The sequence below is a fragment of the Scyliorhinus canicula genome, chromosome 13 (assembly GCF_902713615.1).
Source record: "Scyliorhinus canicula chromosome 13, sScyCan1.1, whole genome shotgun sequence".
NCBI classification, from domain to species: Eukaryota; Metazoa; Chordata; class Chondrichthyes; order Carcharhiniformes; family Scyliorhinidae; genus Scyliorhinus; species Scyliorhinus canicula.
Genome location: NC_052158.1, coordinates 132,092,734 through 132,110,607, shown reverse-complemented (window position 1 = coordinate 132,110,607; position 17,874 = coordinate 132,092,734). Strand labels below are relative to the sequence as shown.

Sequence of the window (17,874 nt, the reverse complement as noted above, 5' to 3'; positions counted from 1 at the left end):
GGGGGGGCAGGAAACACCTTCAACTGACTTTTTTCCATTGAGTGGACAGATAGGGAGGCACTGCGGACACAAGTTACGTGTCCTGGAGTCTGATTCCCTCTGGCAGAAGTTGAGGAAGTTAGTTCAGCAATACGCGGATGCTACTGGCTTCACGTGGAAGTTACAATTGTAAAAAGAGTGGGCAGGATTCTCTCAGCCCGGGGATGGGCCGAGCGGCCGTCGTGGAAACGCAGAGTCCCGCCGTCGCAGTCCACACCTGCTCTCAGTCGGTGGGAATTCAGCATTGAAGGGTCGGGTGGCAGCAGCCTGTGGGGTGGGGGGGGGGGGCCTCCTCTGTAGCCTGGCCCGCGATCAGGGCCCACCGATCGGCAGGGCCGGCCTCTCTGTCTCCCAGCCTCCTTTCTTCCGCACCGGCGCCTGTACTCCTGCGTCATTTTGGGTCGGACAAGGAGGACACCGCGCATGCGTGGGAATCACACCGGTGGGACTGCGCATGCGTGTGTTCGCGCCGGAGCCACTGCGCATGTGCACATCCCCTGGATCAGCAGCTGGAGCGGCGTGAACCACTCCAACGCCCTGCTAGCCCCCAGCCAGAATTGCTGATCCTGGGGCCGTATTGACGCCGTCAAGAAACGTGACAGCATTTCCAACAGCGTCAATACTTGGCCTCAGGATCAGAAAATCCCGCCCAGTGTCTTAGCTTGGGATTTCTGTGTGCAATGTTGCACGTTTTGCTATGGGCGTAAAACGCGTTTATTGGGGTGTATTAACTTGCCTGTGTTAAAGGCCGTGTGCTTAACACCACTAGGCTCTGTCTTATGTATTTTTCAGCTCAGGAGTCGCCAGTTGCCATATAGACAACTCACATACATCTCAAGGTCAAGTTCAAAGTAATAAAACCATACACCGATTAGTAAGTTCCAAACGATCAATATTTATTATACAATTATAATAAATACGCATGCACACACTAAGGGACTAAGCTATGACTAAACTAAGCAAACAGAATACTTAACTACACAGGAACAGGCAAGGTCAGGGAGCGAGGCCTTCGTCCCGGTCTTGGGCTGCAACCTTCAGAAAGCGTGCTGGTCACTGGGTCTAGCGGGCTTGGTTCGCGTAGCGAGCGTCGTATTGGCACTTACGGTTCGGCGGCTGGTGCTCAACGGCTGGAGTCAGGATACAGGATGGAGTTCTTGGTCAAAGCCGGAGCACGAAACAACAGACAGGACCATGTGTGGGGGTCTATATTTATAGGGGTCCCCAATGTCCTTCCCTCTTCCTGGGCGGGCTTTACCTTTAGGTATCGATTGGATAGCTTCCAATCGATATCTTTTGAATTCCTCCAATGTAAGGGTCTTTCTCGATGGTGGGGGCGGTTTTCTATAGTGGATACTTCTGGTGCCGCTCTGTCTGGACATCCACTTAAAGTATCTTATTCAAACCCAAATGTTGCCATTGTGTGTGCCTAGATCTGGACTGCCTCATTAGTATGTAGAACGTTCTGCCATTATCACCTTTGGTTGGAGATCTTCCACCTGGCCAGAAACTGGTTTTGCTGCTTGCAAAATGCTAATGAGTGTTTGCAGGCTGTTTGCCTTGGCTAAACTGTTTTTCCCTACAGTCTTAGCGATTCTCCATTTGTTTGGTTCAGTGTCCATTTTAGGTGGCTACAGTGGCTACATTCCCTCCTTGTGATCCTCACAATCAAAATATTGTGAAGGATCACCTATGTACGTTGCCTTGAGTGCATCTGGGTTGCCTTCTTTGTGTTCCCTGACCTCGGCAAGCTCCTGAGCGTCTACTCTGTCCTTAATTATGGGAAGAAAATTTTTTTACCTTACATCTCTACTTGGCGCTATGTCAAAGGGGACATGCATTACCACAAACTGGGAACCTCTACCTATCACAATTATCCTTAACTTAACTTAAACATTTCCTTACAGACTAAACCTCATCCATTCATACCACATCACATAACATTTCCTGACTCGGCAGTCGAGTTCAGGACAATATAGTACATGGGTATATATTTTATTCATTACACAGTGCTTTATTCATTTATGGGCTGGGGGGATTGGTGAAAGCCGAAGATAGGAGATTGAACTCCATAGACGGTTGAGGGGCAGGAACGGGAGGCTCTCCTCTTCCACTTCCTCAACCTGAGGGTCTGTACAAGTATGGCGAGGATCGCAATCACTAGCAGTGATTCAATCACGTATGACATGGAGTACCATGTCATAAATTTTGTGCACCAGGTCTGAACCTCACTGATCGAGCTGAGCACTGGGGAGTTGCTGTAAGTGAAACATTTACGATGGGGGTTGTGGGGGAAACGTGTCTTGCTTCCACACAAACAAATATAACATTTAAAAGCAATAGGTGAGCTTCCATCATCTTCAACTTGTTCTTCCTTCTTTCTTCCTCCTGTATGGACAATCCTTGCTTCGATCCCTGTCTCGTCCTTCGAAAGCTATGGGATCAAGCACAGTATCTGTCAATACAGCTTAATATCCGTACTTGTTAGTGTATCTGTCTTTCAATTCCAATTGACCCATTAAAATGACTGGCCAAGTCACACCCTGTGACTCCCCTCATTTTTTTTTTTCAAAAGCGAATTTAATGAACCAGAATACACCTAACAACTCTCCTCCTGCGAGCCGTCTCGCAGGCTTTGCTCATTTACCATCCGAATGTTCCTGGATGTAAATAGCATGTGGGATGGCGGCCTAAGGGCTGCCTAACGAAAAATGAAAACAAATTGGAAATGAAAGGTCGAATGGGTTGCGTGTGGGCCGCTACGGGTACGATTTGAATGGGATCCCCGGGTAGGGCGTGCTGTGCCATACCCGAGCTTGGCTGACCAAAGTGGGTTCTCAGACAGGGCGGGTCCTCAGTGCCGTTTGTCCACTGCCTGAGTAACCTGGATTAAACGGGTAAGAATGTGGTCACCGTGACTTGCAGCCTCTATTCGCCGAATAGAGGGGCACCTAACAAAACAAGGGAGCCAAGATGCTCCAACTGAGGACAGAACCTGAAGTTCTCACAGGTATCTGCAGATAAACTATTGTGTGCGTAAGGCGGTCACAAGCCTTACAACTTGAAAAGATCTCCAATCAAACGGGTTTGGGAACTGAAGTTCTCAAAGGTATTTGCGGACAAGCTAACGTGTGTGTGAGGTGGTCACAATCTTTTCAGCTGAAAAGAAGATGTCCATCCTCCAACGAACCATTTACATTCCTGAAAGACAAACAAACATAAAACGATAACAAACATACGTGCAGGTTCCATCAGAAAGGACATCGCTTCCCTCAAACGATTCCTATTTTACATCATCTGGACACCTCACTTTTCCTCTGTCTCTGTGAACAGGGTCACAAAGGGGTTGCCGTATCGGGATTCAGACACCGTGTCGTCCTGCTCTCCCGGATCCCACACCCTTGTGTGGATCAGGCATGATATTTTTGAATTGTGTGACTGGGGGTCACTTTCATCGTTGCGGACAAGTCGGTACGAATTGTCCCTGTGCCAGAGTGTTGGGTCCAAAAGTGAATGGGTATTGTCGGGGTCGTCGGGGTCGGGTGGTGGGTCTGGGTTTTTAATGTAGGTGACTTCCATGGGGTCACTGTAGTCGGGGTCATAGTCGCTGCTATGTGGGCTGTAGTGTGGTGTGCTGTGGCTGTCCTCAGAGTCAGTGTCTGCATCGCTGTCTCTGCCGCGGCAGCTTGTGGGCGTTTCGGGGCGTGGTCTGTCGTGGTCAGTGGGCGGAGTCGTGGGCGAATCCGATGAGGAACTGATCTGTGAGGGGGATGGTGGAAACGTGTCTCTAGTGGGTGGGGTGAGGTGTTCTGCTGCGTCTAGCAGGACATGGTGTGCATGGTTGGCCTGTGTTCCATATGCCTTTAATGGTTGATATGGAACCACGCGGGTCTTACCATTAGGATATTTTATCCTATAAACTGAGGGGCTAATTTTATCCGAAATTGTGTATGGTCCGGAATATTTTGGTGCCAAAAAACTGCTGGGGTTGTATACAGATAACATTACCTGTTGCCCAACCTGGAATTCTGTGGGATGTACGGTCTTATTAAAGAATGCTGTGCGTTGTTTACGGCGTTCCCTAGCTGAACTGCGGCTGCAATCTGTGCAGACCTCACAGTCTCAACCAAGCTCTTAACCGTCTTTCGTGTGTGAGGGCAGTCACTTCGGTGGCTAGTCATGTCCGTCCTAAAGGAATTCTGTACCTTTCACAGGGCGTCCGGTCATGAGTGTGTGTGGTTGCTGTATCCTGTGGAAGTGGAAACTGTATTTCTGATGAATATTAATGCAAATGGGAGCACTGAATCCCCTGTGGAGTTGTTCTCTGAACCATTTTCCTAAGCGTGGATTTTAGGGTCCGATTCATGCGCTCTACAATCCCGCTGGACTGTGGGTGATACGCAATATGAAAATTTTGTTTTATTCCAATCTTGTCAGGACGTTCTTCATGACCCGTCCTGTAAAGTGAGATCCCTGGTCCGAATCAATGCTACGGGGTAAACCCCCATCTCGTGAAGATTTGTGGGGGTTCAGGATCTTTGCAGCTGTCTTAGCTGTATTCGTTACTAGAGGGGAATGCCTCTACCCATTTGGTAAAGGTATCGATGACCACCAGAACGTATTTATAGCCATTCCTACAAGGGGGCAATGGTCCTATAAAGTCGATCTGGAGGTTTGTCCAGGGGCCATTAACTGGTCGAGTATGCCGAAGTTGTGCCTTTTTAGAATACCTCTCAGGGTTATTCTGGGCGCAAATAAGGCAATCTCGATGTAGTGACCTACATCTGTCCTTAGGTTAGGCCACCACAGAGCTGCCTGAGGTGCCTCGTGGTTGCGTCGGTCCCTGGTGCCCGTGTCCATCATGGAACAAAGCAATCATTTCATTCCTGTCCTGCTGCGGGACCACATAAAGCTGATCCTTTATGATCACACCCTCATGTGGGGTCAGTGCGTGTCTGAATTTATCATACTGTGGCACAAAGTTTGCCTTTGAAATCTCCCTGAGATCTCATCTTGCTTCTGTGCCTCTACTAAATCTTTAATATCGGTCTGTGAGACTTGGACTGCGCTCACAGGGGCGCTAGCTGGTGCGCTAGCTGGGGGTGTCCATAAGTGTCCTCGCCTGGAACCTGCCTTAGCCAATGCGTCGGCTTTTACATTTCCAGGGGGGATGACCTATGGTGGCTTCTTACTTTGATAATGCCGAAGGTCCTGTCCTTCGCTTTGTCTAGGATGTGCTTGAATAAAGGGCTGATGGAAGGGGTTTCCCATCTGCGGAGACAAAAACCTCGTGTCCTCCACAGGGGCAGAAAATCGCGTTAAACTATTGCAGACATAAACTGTCCGAATATATGTCCGCTGGCTGGGGAAAGAATCGGGGTGGTCCACTAATAAGCTATGGCCGCGAGCTCTGCTGCCTGCGCGCCTAAGTGTCCCGGTAATTTTAAAGCTATCTCTTCGAGAGCGCGCCCCTGCGCGTCCTCGACATAGATGCCGCATCCTGTGATACGCTCACCTTCTAAAACTGTGGATGAACCGTCTACGTATATCCTCAGTGGTCCACACGTGTCTGTGGGGGGGGCTTTGTCTTGGGTTCCCTATCTTCCTGGGGGTGTCTTCGCTATGAAGGGTCCTGTGTTGTGTAGGGGTGCTACAATTTCACAATCATGGGGCTGTCTGGGTATTGGAGGTTGTCGGCTAAAAATGTGTGTGTGCGGGTCCGTTTTACTGTAATGTCCCGTCCTTGTAAGAGTAGTGTCCACCTAGCTGCCCTAATCTGGCTAACTGAACCGTCCTTCAGTCGACCGTCTAGGAGTAACTGTGTGAGGGTGTGCTCGGTCAAAATGGTGGTGGGGTTGAGTCCGGTAATGTACGAAAAATATTCTTTTGCCCAATGTCCTAACTGGCCACAGTTGTAGCATTCCTGCGACTTCTGTGGAGGGCTGCTTTTCCTTCATTCACCCACGCGGGTTTTTGGTGCTCTCTCACTGCCTGTATGTCTGCTGCAGCCTGAGCTTCTTCTGGGATTGAACTCTACTCTTGCCCTGACCTGATTGCTCCTAAGCGGGACAATCTTTTCAGGACCCACTTCTCATTATGGGCTTCCTCTGAGGGTCATAGCTGTTGCAAGCGCTCTGTCCTGCTTCTGTTGCATGAGAAATTATGGTGCGCGTCCATTTAACCATATTTCACGGTTCAAATGGGCTCTATTTAAATCGCCAAATACTGCATTAAAATGGATCCATAGCCTTCCAGCGAATGCTGGGGTGCTCGGATTCTTCTGCCGGCACTTATTCAGTCCTTCTACGGGGTCACCTCGATTATACCCTGTGGCATCTAAAATGGAGGTGTGCATTTCCTCCAGGGTTCCTCCGCCAACGTTCTGTGGGTCGTGGAGGGCTGCTACAACCGTGGTCCAAACTCAGAACTGTGAGTTTGACCTGCTCTCTCTCGTCCAGGCCGTACATGTAGCCTGCTGTTTTACCTTAGCGAAAAACTGGTGGGGGTCTGCGGTGGGGAGAAACGGAGTGATCTTCTCACACGCGGCCCTAAGTTGGGTTACAGTTAAGGAGGTGGTGTAAGTTATATCGGGTGCGCCGTCTCTATGGTCGCTTTTCTCTGGGTGGGACTGGATTCATTGGAATGGTAACGAGCTGATCTGTGGGGGGTTGGGGGGTTTGCCTCTTCTGCTGCGCTGCTGGCTCACATGTTCCCTGAATAACGCTGCGCTGTCTCACTTAACTCTTTCCAGTCTGGGGCATTCTCCTCATCTAACTGGGTTCCAAGGTGCTTTGAAACCCTTTGCACCGAAAGCAGCGATTGCAGCTCTGCAATCTGCTTCCTGCATTTCGCGTGATCTACTGTACTTTGCCTTTGTTCTGTGGTTGCAGCATGGAGTACTCTCAAAGCTGCTTTAGGTCAGAGCATTGCCTCTGCAAAGCCTCTACCTGCTTCTCTGATTTTCTCTTATCAGGACGGCACGTTGCACGTCCTGATAGGCTTTTCGTACTGGGTCTGGGAACTGCTGAGATGGCTAGACAAGACTGATGTGCCCTCTTGCATCATCCACCTCTCTACCTTTCTCTGCCAACTTCCCTCTAAGTTCCATGTTTCCTTTTCGATGTCCCTGACATCCACTTTACTCATCCTATTCCTTTCTTTTCTAATTCTGCCCGAGCGTCTGAACAACCTCCTCTGTGCCTGGCAATTGTGCCAAACAAGACACAATCGCCATCGGCTTACGTGCTTTACTCATGTTTTTCTTGTGAATTTGAGAGAGGTTCTCCCACCAAGTATGTCCTATACTTCCGGGACCGTCTCCTCATTCAACAAAACTCTTTCCAAAGGGGCCATCCCTTTCCTTGCAGATACTTGCGGAGTTCCAGCTCCCACATGGGACACTGACCTACTCTGCTACTGCTGCTGGTCGCTGCGACCACAAACCGTTCTGGGTTCATGAGGCGTTCCATTGCCTGCATGGCCATTTTTCTGACTCACTTTTAATTTAGAACAGGGGGGTTGAGGTTATGTCTCACGAAACGGGTAAGGCTTACGCTATGTTCCGTTCACAAAACTGCCGAAAGTTTGTCGCAACAAAAATGCTTTCAGGTTTTCCTTACAACCCTGTTAGTACGCATGCACTAAACACACTTCCGAATTACGCTTATTGCTTTGCACCTTGAATATTTGTGATTTCTTTCCGTTTTCTTTACCAGATTTCCAATTCAAATTTCAGGGTCCTCGACGGAGTGGGGGTACCACTTGTAACCGTGTCCCGGCGGAGTCGCCACTAAATGTTGCACGTTTTGCTATGGGCGTAAAACGCGTTTATTGGGGTGTATTAACTTGCCTGTGTTAAAGGCCGTGTGCTTAACACCACTAGGCTCTGTCTTATGTATTTTCAGCTCAGGAGTCGCCAGTTGCCATATAGACAACTCACATATATCTCAAGGTCAAGTTCAAAGAATAAAAACGATACACCGATTAGTAAGTTCCAAACGATCAATATTTATTATACAATTATAATAAATACGTATGCACACACTAAGGATAAGCTATGACTAAAACTAAGCAAACAGAATACTTAACTACACAGGAACAGGCAAGGTCAGGGAGCGAGGCCTTCGTCCCGGTCTTGGGCTGCAACCTTCAGAAAGCGTGCTGGTCACTGGGTCTAGGGCTTGGTTCGCGTAGCGAGCGTCGTATTGGCACTTACGGTTCGGCGGCTGGTGCTAACGGCTGGAGTCAGGATACAGGATGGAGTTCTTGGTCAAAGCCGGAGCACGAAACAACAGACGGACCATGTGTGGGGGTCATATTTATAGGGGTCCCCAATGTCCTTCCCTCTTCCTGGGCGGCTTTACCTTTAGGTATCGATTGGATAGCTTCCAATCGATATCTTTTGAATTCCTCCAATGTAAGGGTTTTCTCGATGGTGGGGGCGGTTTCTATAGTGGATACTTCTGGTGCCGCTCTGTCTGGACATCCACTTAAAGTATCTTTTCAAACCCAAATGTTGCCATTGTGTGTGCCTAGATCTGGACTGCCTCATTAGTATGTAGAACGTTCTGCCATTATCACCTTTGGTTGGAGATCTTCCACCTGGCCAGAAATGGTTTTGCTGCTTGCAAAATGCTAATGAGTGTTTGCAGGCTGTTTGCCTTGGCTAAACTGTTTTTTTCCCTACAGTCTTAGCGATTCTCCATTTGTTGGTTCAGTGTCCATTTTAGGTGGCTACAGTGGCTACAGCAACCCATACACATATGGACAGCATGCATATACCAAAAGCATGTACTGCCACAGAAAATGTGATCCAGCTTTTTGAGTGTTGCAGCTGCACTCGTCCAGGAGAGTATTCCATTACACTCCTGACATGTGTCTTGTAGATGGTGGACAAGCTTTGGGGGGTCAGGAGGTGAGTTACTCGTTGTTGCATTCCTCGCCTTTGACCTGCCCTGGTAGCCACAGTATTAATGTGGCTAGTCCTGTTCAGTTTCTGATCAATGGTAACCCCCAGGATGTTGATTGTGGGCGATTCAGTGATGATAATGCCATTGAATGTCAAGGGGTGGTGGTTAGATCCTCTCTTATAGGAGACAGTCATTGCCTAGCACTTGTGTGGCACAAATGTAACTTGCCACTTGTCAGCCTAAGCCTGGATTTTGTCCAGGTCTTGCTGCACATGGACATGGGACATGTGCTGCTTCATTATCTGAGGAGTCACAAATGGTGCTGAACAATGTGCAGTCATCTGCAAACATCCCACTTCTGACTTTATGATGAAAGGGAGGTCATTGATAAAGCAGCTGAAGATGGTTGGGCCTTGGACACTACCCTGAGGAACTCCTACAGTGATGTCCTCGAGCTGAGATGATTGACCTCCAACCACCACAACCATCCTTCCATTGTACCAAGTATGATTCCAACCAGCGGAGAGTTTTCCCCGATTCCCATCCCAGTATAGCTAGGGCTCCTTGATGCCATACTCGGTCAATTGCTGCCTTGATGTCAAGACCAGGCTGAATTGGCACTATTTCCACCCCGGAAAAGATAGGCTCCAAGCTTTCCATAGATTCCTATGCCAGATTGGTGCCCATTTCTCCATGCTTCTTGGCATTGAACATAGAACATAGAACATAGAGAAATACAGCATAGAACAGGCCCTTCGGCCCACAATGTTGTGTCGAACTTTTGTCCTAGTTTAATCATAGTGTCCAAAATTCTATGATAATCTAAGGGCAATTTATCATGGCCAATCCACCCAACCTGCACATCTTTGGACTGTGGGAGGAAACCGGAGCACCTGGAGGAAACCCACGCAAACACGGGGAGGATGTGCAGACGCCACACAGACAGTGACCCAAGCCGGAATCGAACCTGGGACCCTGGAGCTGTGAAGCAATTGTGCTATCCACAATGCTACCGTGCTGCCCTTAAGAACAAATTAATCTACACTCCATTATTCTACCATAATCCATGTACCTACCCAATAGCCGCTTGAAGGTCCCTAATGTTTCCGACTCAACTACTTCCATAGGCAGTGCATTCAATGCCCCCACTACTCTCTGGGTAAAGAACCTACCTCTGACATCCCCCCTATATCTTCCACCATTCACCTTAAATTTATGTCCCCTTGTAATGGTTTGTTCCACCTGGGGAAAACGTCTCTGACTGTCTACTCTATCTATTCCCCTAATCATCTTATAAATCTCTATCAATTAGCCCCTCATCCTTCTCCGTTCTTATGAGAAAAGGCCTAGCACTCTCAACCTTTCCTCGTAAGACCTACTCTCCATTCCAGGCAACATCCTGGTAAATCTCCTTAGCACCTTTTCCAAAGCTTCCACATCCTTCCTAAAATGAGGTGACCAGAACTGCACACAGTACTGCAAATGTGGCCTTACCAAGGTTTTGTACAGCTGCATCATCACCTCATGGCTCTTAAATTCAATCCCTCTGCTAATGAACGCTAGCACACCATAGGCCTTCTTCACAGCTCTATCCACTTGAGTGGCAACTTTCAAAGATCTATGAACATAGACCCCAAGATCTCTCTGCTCCTCTACATTGCCAAGAACCCTACCATTAACCCTGTATTCCGCATTCATATTTGTCCTTCCAAAACGGACAACCTCACACTTGTCAGGGTTAAACTCCATCTGCCACTTCTCAGCCCAGCTCTGCATCCTATCTATGTCTCTTTGCAGCCGACAATAGCCCTCCTCACTATCCACAACTCCACCAATCTTCGTATCATCTGCAAATTTACTGACCCACCCTTCAACTCCCTCATCCAAGTCGTTAATGAAAATCACAAACAGCAGAGGACCCAGAACTGATCCTTGCAGTACACCACTGGTAACTGGACTCCAGGTGAATACTTGCCATCCACCACCACTATCTGACTTCTATTGGTTAGCCAGTTCGTTATCCAACTGGCCAAATTTCCCACTATCCCATGCCTCCTTACTTTCTGCATAAGCCTACCATGGGGAACCTTATTAAATGTCTTACTAAAATCCATGTACACTGCATCCACTGCTTTACCTTCATCCACATGCTTGGTCACCTCCTCAAAGAAGTCAATAAGACTTATAAGGCAAGACCTACCCCTCATAAATCCGTGCTGACTATCCCCAATCAAGCAGCGTCTTTCCAGATGCTCAGAAATCCTATACCTCAGTACCCTTTCCATTACTTTGCCTACCACCGAAGTAAGACTAACTGGTCTGTAATTCCCAGTGTTATCCCTATTCCCTTTTTCGAACAGGGGCATGACATTCGCCACTCTCCAATTCCCTGGCACCACCCCTGTTGACAGTGAGGACGAAAAGATCATTGCCAACGGCTCTGCAATTTCAGTTCTTGCTTCCCATAGAATCCTTGGATATATCCCGTCAGGCCCGGGGGACTTGTCTATCCTCAAGTTTTTCAAAACACCCAACACATCTTCCTTCCTAACAAGTATCTCCTTGAGCTTACCAGTCTGTTTCACACTGTCCTCTCTTACAATAAGGCCCCTTTCATTCGTAAATACTGAAGAAAAGTACTCGTTCAAGACCTCTCCTATCTCTTCAGACTCAATACACAATCTCCCGCTACTGTTCTTGATCGGACCCACCCTCGCTCTAGTCATTCTCATATTTCTCACATATGTGTAAAAGGCCTTGGGTTTTTCCCTTGTTGAATGCAGATTTTGTTGGGTCTGCCAATGCATTTTAATGTGCCTACCGTTCAGTCTTTGTCTGTACTCCAGTTCACACTAGAGTACCCACATGAGCCTTCTGCAGCAGAATTAGTGTGCAACGTCACTCTCCAGTGAATTAGCATCTGTACTGTCTTTGTTCTCCACCCTGGCTGTAGGTCAGTGGTGCCCACTGTTTCACCACATACAGATCCTTTCTCTGTGCTAACCTCTATAGTACATGCAGAGCCAGTATCTGAGCTGATACATTTGACCATATAAACAAGAAGCAGGAATAGGCCATTCAGCCCCTCGAGCCTACTCCGCCATTTAATAAGATCACAGCTGATCTGATAGTAACCTCAAATCTGCATCCCCATCTACCTCCGATATGCTGTCATCCCCTTGCTTACCAAGAATCTATCCATTTCTGCCTTAAAAACATTCATCGATTCTGTTTCCACCACCTTTTCAGGAAGCGAGTTCCAAAGACTCATGACCCTCTGAGTGAAAAAAATTAGCCTCAACTCTGTTGCAGATGAGCAACCCTGATTTTTAAACAGTGACCCCTCATTCTAGATTCTCCCACAACAGGAAACATCCTCTCCACATTCACTCTGTCATGACTCCTCGGACCCTATATGTTTCAACTGAATTGCTGACTCTTCTAAACCCCAGCGGATCAAGCCTAGCCTGTCCAACCTTTCCTCATAAGACAACCCACCCATTCCAGGTATCAGTCTGCTGCTCCCATAATGGTGAGTAGCTGTATGAGGGTGAGGACATGCAGCCTGTGTCTGTCCCCTGCTACTGCCTTCGGCTCTCCTTCACCTTGTCCTGGAAAAGAGAGAGAACTGTGTCAGTGAGTGTGGTGCAACAAGTTTGGGTCAGGGGCCTATGATAGATAGCAGTGTGTGTAAACTGTGAGATGTCGGTAGCTTGCAACAGTGCTAAGTGTGTGAGGATGAGGTGAAGTTATGCATATGAGATGTGGATTCTGATTGATAGTGATTGCTGGTAGCAGAGAGAAGAGGTGAGTGGGGCATAGTCTCAGGTTTGGCATTTTAAGGCAAATACATTGACATTGGTCATTCAGGTTGATCTTCTTGTAGCATTGCATCCAGGTTCGTAGGCAACAGTGCTTGTATTGACCACGATGTCTATTAACTTTCACTGCCACCTCAGATTCTAGCTGGGGGTCCTCCTAGCACTCTGGATGATATCTTTCCTGCCCACCTTCAGTGCTACACCAGAGTACCTTGAGCACACTCTCAGCCCTGGTGCACCATTAGTCAGTGCTCTTCCTCCTCACAAGCCTTTTCCAGATACTCCCAGAACCTTCAGCAGCCAAGATGCAGGCTGGCTTTAAGTAGTGCAGGTTAACTTTAAGCACTGCGAACCCTGAATGAAATGCTGAAACACGCTGCCACTCAGCATATGTTTCACGCTGGGCTGCACACTTACACCATTTAAATTAGCAGGTAACACAAAGTTCGCATTCTGCTTGCTTCAGAAGGAGTAGACACAGGGTAGACACAGGACACCAAGCATTATGATTTCTGTGCCCATTTTAGGAGGGAATCAAATTTTGCCCCGGCAACCTTCCAAAAGATAAAACAGGCTTAGTCAGAAAAAAGAGGCACTTAATACTACAGGAATAAGTGGCAATTTGGATATATAAAAGGCTGTGAGTTCGGAGGCAGAAAATTGTTATGAATGAATGCTTTTCTGGATGCAGAGCAGTATCAGGTCTCCCAAGGGTTGGTGTTGACCATTGCTTTTTTTGCCAAATATAAATGACCTGAACTAGGGTACAGGATAGTGGCAGTGTTCAGGAGAATAATCAGACTGGACATCATAGATACAACTTAATCTGGATATGCACAAAGTGATGCATCTTGGGCAGAGAGACATATTCTAAACGGTTGTATTTTTGAGAGGAGCGAGGATCTGGATTTGCTTATTCACAAATCTCTGAAGGTGGCAAGACAAACTGATATGGTGGTTAAGAAAGCATTTGCATACTTAGCTTCGCCAGTTAGGCAAAAGCAAGCAAGAAAGTAATGCTAAACTGTTACAGATCATGGGTTAGGCCTTAGTTGGAGCTTTAAGTAGAGTTTTAATAACTATTAAATAAGCTCCAAGTGCAAACAAATACTTCAGCTCCCTCAATCTCAAAATAGTGTGACTGGCAGTTTTCAAAGCAGATGCATATGCCTTGGTGTAATAAGTCCACGGAGGGAGAAATCCTTTCACCAGAATCCCTTTTATTAATAAAACCAACAGCAACACAACCATATGTATTCAGCTTGCTGTCTACACTGAGTGCCAGAGGAGCCGACACTCCCTGTTATATACAAATGAGAGGTTTCCTGATTGGCCCACTAATCAGGGAACTCATATTCCAATTGGCCAATCTCAAAGGCCTGTTTGAAGTCATTACACCGGGACTCTTGGGTATCTGTATAAGCTTATACATTTAAGAAATAATCAAAAGAGAATTCATTAACATACTTGCTTTCCCACTAAACTGCTCACCTGATGGGTAGGGGAAAACTTGTTCAGTGCTGATTCTGCCCTGAAAAATGTTTACACCAAAGGATACTGACTCCTGCAGAGGAAGATAATCACATTATTCAAACAAGACTCCGAGAGTTTGGAGGAGCTATGTAGCAATTAAAAAGAGTTTTTCCAGTACTGTAAATAGAAAATTAAAGTAAAGAAAGTGCTGGAAAATTCAGCAGCTCTGGCAGCTGTGGACAGAGTATCACAGTTAACATTTCAAACCCAATATGACTTTGTGGGTGTGTTGTTCCTTGTGTCTTAATAAAGCTCGTAGTCTCAAAGGTGGAGAAGATGCTTTATTGTGAATTTGTTCTGTCTTCAGAGCTTAACTTACGGCTACCTCAAATGCTGCCTGCCTGTGTGTCTTGCTCCCAGTTCTGTGAAGTGTGTCCTCACTTCCTGTCCCTGTGTATTTATAGCTCTCCCGTGCTCCCTCTAGTGCTTGCTCAGTTGTATTGCATCTACACTGATACACAATCACCACATCCCCCCTTTTTTCTTTACATATTTTCTGTACATCGTTAAAGAAAATTGTACAAACAGTTAGATTACGTATGATATGTGTATCTATACAAGTGATGGTGCTATTGCATATTTTACAAAGCCAATTTATATTTATGAGTCCAATCTTAATAAAAACATTTATGAGTCCAAACTTGATGAATTTGTTCACTGAGTTTTTTCTTTTTTGTTGTTGATGTGGTGATATTGATATTGCAACTCCGTTGTGAATGTTGTCGGTGTTCTTGTTATTTTAAGTAACCAATACGTCATCCCGAGGTGTTTGCATGGTCGAACCACTGATGTTGACTGACATGGACTTTTTTCTGTGCTTGTGGTATCGATTTAGTATGTCATCTGCCTTGAAAGCTGGTGTGCTTGCTTGTTCTGGAGCAGATGTGAGTTTGTGCGATTAGTTGTCATCCCATGGCATGTTTGTAGTCTTGTCATTGCTTTGCAGTGTGCTGTGGCATTGCCCTTCATGTGCAGAGTTGTACCATTTTGTACAAGTCATTGTTTCATTGCTGTTGTTTCTGTCGTTCCTGTCTTTGTTGTTTTCATTGCCGTTCTTGTTGCTGTTTTTGTCGTTGTGCTTTTTTTTGGTGCTGTTGTTGTTCTTGCTTCTGCAGTGCTTCTTGCGATTTTTGTTGTTCTTATCACGCTTCATGTTGCTTTTGTTCTTGCTGTTGTTGTTCTCGTTTCTGCTGTGCTTCTTGTGGCTTTTGTTTTTCTTGTTAGCTCAATGAGTGTCCCGTGTGGATGATTTGAGTCATTGTCACAGTTATTGGTGCGAGTGTCCTTTGTGGAATCTGTTACATTGAACGATTCGTCGCGAGAATGGTGAGAATGATCTGATGTTGCATTGATGCTGGTGACATCAGTGATTTGTGGTGGATTTGATTCCTCGTCTTTACTTTCCTGGTGCTCCTCTTCTGGAGTCAAATTCTTCACAATTTAATTTGACCCGGTCTCTCTGGACTCTTGGTGCTCCTCTTCCGGAGTCAAAATCTTCATGATTTCAATTGACGTGGTCTCACTGGACTCTTGGTACTCCTCTTCTGGAGTCAAAATCTGCATGGTTTCTATTGGCGTGGTTGTCTATGTGAAAAGTTCATGTTACTTTTTCCTTTTGATCTGAACTGGACCTCAGCGTTTTGTCTCTGTGAAAAATTAATTCTTCCTTTTGATCTGTACTTTTCACTCGCGATTTCTTGACTGAACCCTTTCTGTTCTGATAGTGATTGTTTGAGTTTTGAATCACTCAGTCTCTGTGCAGTTTGGCCTCTGAGCATACAGTGCTGTTCAAATTTCATACAGTACTCTTCAATTTTTTTTAGTCTTTTTTGTAAGTTGTTGCTGTCTTCAGCTTTTGAGTATTTAAATCCATTATATACTTTTTTAGCTTCATGTCCTGCGATGAGCAGTGCTATTTTCATTTCGTCTGAGGCTGCTGCTAAATCATTAACTATGATATAAAAATCGAACATTTGTTTAAATATTTTCCAGACATTTCTTACATTACCGGTCATGTTCAGCTCAGGCGTCCAACCCACATCCTTGAATAAGCAAGGTCTTCCCAAGTCGAATGTCCAGTCGGAATTTTCCTTGCCATTTTGGTCTTTTTGTGTCTGCAGCTGAGTTGTCTTGTAGTAAGTGTCTGAAGCCACTCCTGGCACCATGTGTTGTTCCTTGTGTCTTAATAAAGCACGTAGTCTCAAAGGTGGAGAAGATGCTTTTATTGTGAATTTGTTCTGTCTTCAGAGCTTAACTTACGGCTACCTCAAATGCTGCCTTCCTGTGTGTCTTGCTCCCAGTTCTGTGAAGTGTGTCCTCACTTCCTGTCCCTGTGTATTTATAGCTCTCCCGTGCTCCCTCTGGTGCTTGCTCAGTTGTATTGCATCTACACTGATACACAATCACCACAGTGGGAACTGAAAATTTAATACTATATTGCGTTATTACTTTTCAGATCTAGAATGTCAGTAGGATTCCAGTAGTTTTAATGGCATTACCATTTGTGAATTATAGTTACAATTTGCTACTTCATGCATATCAGTTCTGAGGGATGGTGCAGTAATTTAGACACTGCCACCTTTGGAAACTGGTGAAAACCATTTAAAACTTTACTAATAGATGAAAGTCATTTGTTTATGGGCTGCAAGGAAGGGTCCCATGTGAATTGAGTTTGAACAGTCTCGGGCCACTTTTTTATAATAAGCGCACAGACAGGGATTCTCTGATTTGGCCTTAATTGGAATCCATGTGCAATTTTTACTCAAAGGGAGGCTGGTTCTCCAAATGTCCAAAATGAAAAATTTTAACTTCCCAACACTTGATAAGCTCAAAACTTACTTTGCAATTTGTCACCAGTTTTCACAGCAATCAAATTGTGTTTTCAAAAGGAAAATGTAACTGAATAAGACACCAAAAGGAATAATAATAAAAAGACAATGATTAATTGAGGAAATGGGGTCAGATGATAGATGGACACAAAAGTTATCAGTACAACCAGGTAGAGGCCAATGTTACCACTGACTAGATGGGGGCTAAGGTTACTGATAGGACCAGATTGAGGCCAAGGTTATGACCAGATTTTTCTTCTACTCATTCATGGGATGTGGTGGGTGATGCACTACGACGTGACGAGAGTAGAGAGTAATCGAGGCTTTATTACGCAGAGATGTGTCGCTTCCCGCAGCTGCTGCCGAAATGGCTGCAGCTCGGTGAGCCCACACATTTATACTCTGCCTACTGGGCGGAGCCAGCAGGCAGGGATCTACTCCCGTACCTGTAGTACAGGAGCCTTACCATATTACATCTCATATGTGATATATATACAACAGTGGTGAATACCACATTCACCCCCTGTTAAAAAAGAGTCCAGCGGGGTTGGCGGAAGACTACTTACATGCATAGGTTAACATTTGAAGGAAAATTCAGAAATTAAGACGATTGGGTGGCTTGATCCTCCGTTGTGAGCGCCGCAGTCTCGTTGGCAATGCAGGCGTCGGTTCGGTCACCGGTGACTCCGGGTGCGTGTCGACCTCATCTTCATCCCCGGGTGCGACCAAGGGGAGGACGGATCA

The 17,874-nt window shown here is 46.2% G+C and overlaps 1 protein-coding gene across 3 annotated transcripts in view; it reads right to left on the bottom strand.

Annotated features, from left to right (window-relative positions):
- Positions 1-17,874, bottom strand: part of LOC119976430 (very long-chain specific acyl-CoA dehydrogenase, mitochondrial-like) — a 135,645-nt gene that overhangs the window by 92,054 nt on the left and 25,717 nt on the right. For all 3 annotated transcript variants that reach the window (XM_038816961.1, XM_038816962.1, XM_038816963.1), the window contains exon 3: positions 14,261-14,333. In XM_038816961.1, the coding sequence (XP_038672889.1) occupies positions 14,261-14,333 (73 nt within the window). The remainder of the gene's footprint in view (positions 1-14,260; positions 14,334-17,874) is intronic.